The sequence below is a fragment of the Bos indicus x Bos taurus genome, chromosome 23 (assembly GCF_003369695.1).
Source record: "Bos indicus x Bos taurus breed Angus x Brahman F1 hybrid chromosome 23, Bos_hybrid_MaternalHap_v2.0, whole genome shotgun sequence".
In the NCBI taxonomy this organism is placed as follows: Eukaryota; Metazoa; Chordata; class Mammalia; order Artiodactyla; family Bovidae; genus Bos; species Bos indicus x Bos taurus.
Window position 1 is genome coordinate 476,056 of NC_040098.1, and position 1,580 is coordinate 477,635.

Below are 1,580 nucleotides of genomic sequence, written 5' to 3' on the forward strand. Positions count from 1 at the left end.
AATGTATTTGAAACAAAGTATATACTTTGAACTAGGAAATTATGAAAATCCTTAAAAGTGTATTTTGATCATTGGAAGTGTTCACATAATAAATGATTTCATCATGGCCAAGGTATTAACCCTGAGTAGTAATTTAATATTTCTTTGAGCCCCCTTTTTTTGGGTGGGGGCAAGAATACTGGAGTGGGTTGCCATTCCCTTTTCCAGGAGATCTTCCCGACCCAGGGATTGAACCCGGGTCTCCTGCACTCTAGGCAGACACTTTACCGTCTGAGCCACCTAAATAATCACACAAGACTTTCCTGTTAAAAGCAATTATTTATTGAAAATAGGTGATACATTTTCCTGATGTATCATTTTCTTTTTGTGGTCCACAGCTTTTTCATGGCATTTTTCATCTCACCGTTTCTCAGAGTATAGATGAGTGGGTTCAACATAGGGGTGATAATGCTGTAAAACAGAGTCAAGGATTTATCAACGGACAAGGTAGAAGGAGGTCTCATATACATAAAAATGCAGGGCACAAAGAAGAGGACCACCACAGTAATATGGGAGCCACAGGTGGACAAGGCTTTGCGCCTCCCTACCTGACCACGATTCTTCAGGGAGCACAGAATGACCCCATAGGAGATGAGTAAGAGAGAAAAGATGATCACACATATTGCCCCATCATTGGTAAGCACTGTAATGACAGTAACCTGGGTGTCAGTGCAAGCAAGTTTTAACAAGGGGTACATGTCACACATAAAGTGGTCAATGATATTGGGGCCACAGAAGGGAAGATTGTAGACAAAGAGAGGATGAAATATACCATGTAAAAACCCACCAATCCAGGTCAACAACAGCAACAGAACACACACTCTCTTATTCATGATGGTCAAATAATGCAAGGGTTTGCAGATGGCAACATAGCGGTCATAGGCCATGACCACCAGGAGGAATATATCAGCACCGCCAAAAAAGTGCCATATAAAAAGCTGGGTCATGCAAGCTTGGAAGGAAATGGTTTTCCTTCCATACACCAAGTCTATAATCATATTTGGTGTGACTGTAGTAGAATAAATAGCATCCATAAATGATAAGCAGCCAAGAAAGAAGTACATAGGGGTATCCAGGATTGAACTGACCACCACAGTCAGGACAATAAGTAAGTTGCCCACCATGGTCACAATATAGATGAACAAGAACATGACAAATAATATTTTCTGGCCCTGGATGCTTTGAGTGAGCCCCAAAAGGACAAATTCAGTTACATTGTTCCTTTGTTCCATAGGTGCTTCTGCCTGTATTATTTCAGAGTTCAGGTCAAAATTACCTGTAAATATAATTGTTATTAGTGAATCCTGAAGTCTTAAGATAGTTTACTCATATATTCACTCAATGAGGATTATAGTTTATTATGATCCAATACTTCCAGATATTGTAATAGAATGCTGAGTAATACATTGCCCTGCACCTCAAAAATCTTAAAGAGCAGCAAGTAATTAAAATACATATGTGAGAAAAGAACACATTATTAAGTAAATGAGTTGCTACAATCTCCTTCCATTTGGAAGTTGATAAAATTATATATTTAATTA

General features: G+C 38.7%; 1 protein-coding gene across 1 annotated transcript; it reads right to left on the reverse strand.

Annotated features, from left to right (window-relative positions):
- Positions 1 to 353: 353 nt before the first annotated feature.
- LOC113882169 (putative olfactory receptor 4A4) lies at positions 354 to 1,271 on the reverse strand. Its single transcript, XM_027525372.1, has one exon. The coding sequence runs from the start codon at positions 1,269 to 1,271 to the stop codon at positions 354 to 356; it is 918 nt and encodes a 305-aa protein (XP_027381173.1).
- Between the last annotated feature and the right edge of the window lie 309 nt (positions 1,272 to 1,580).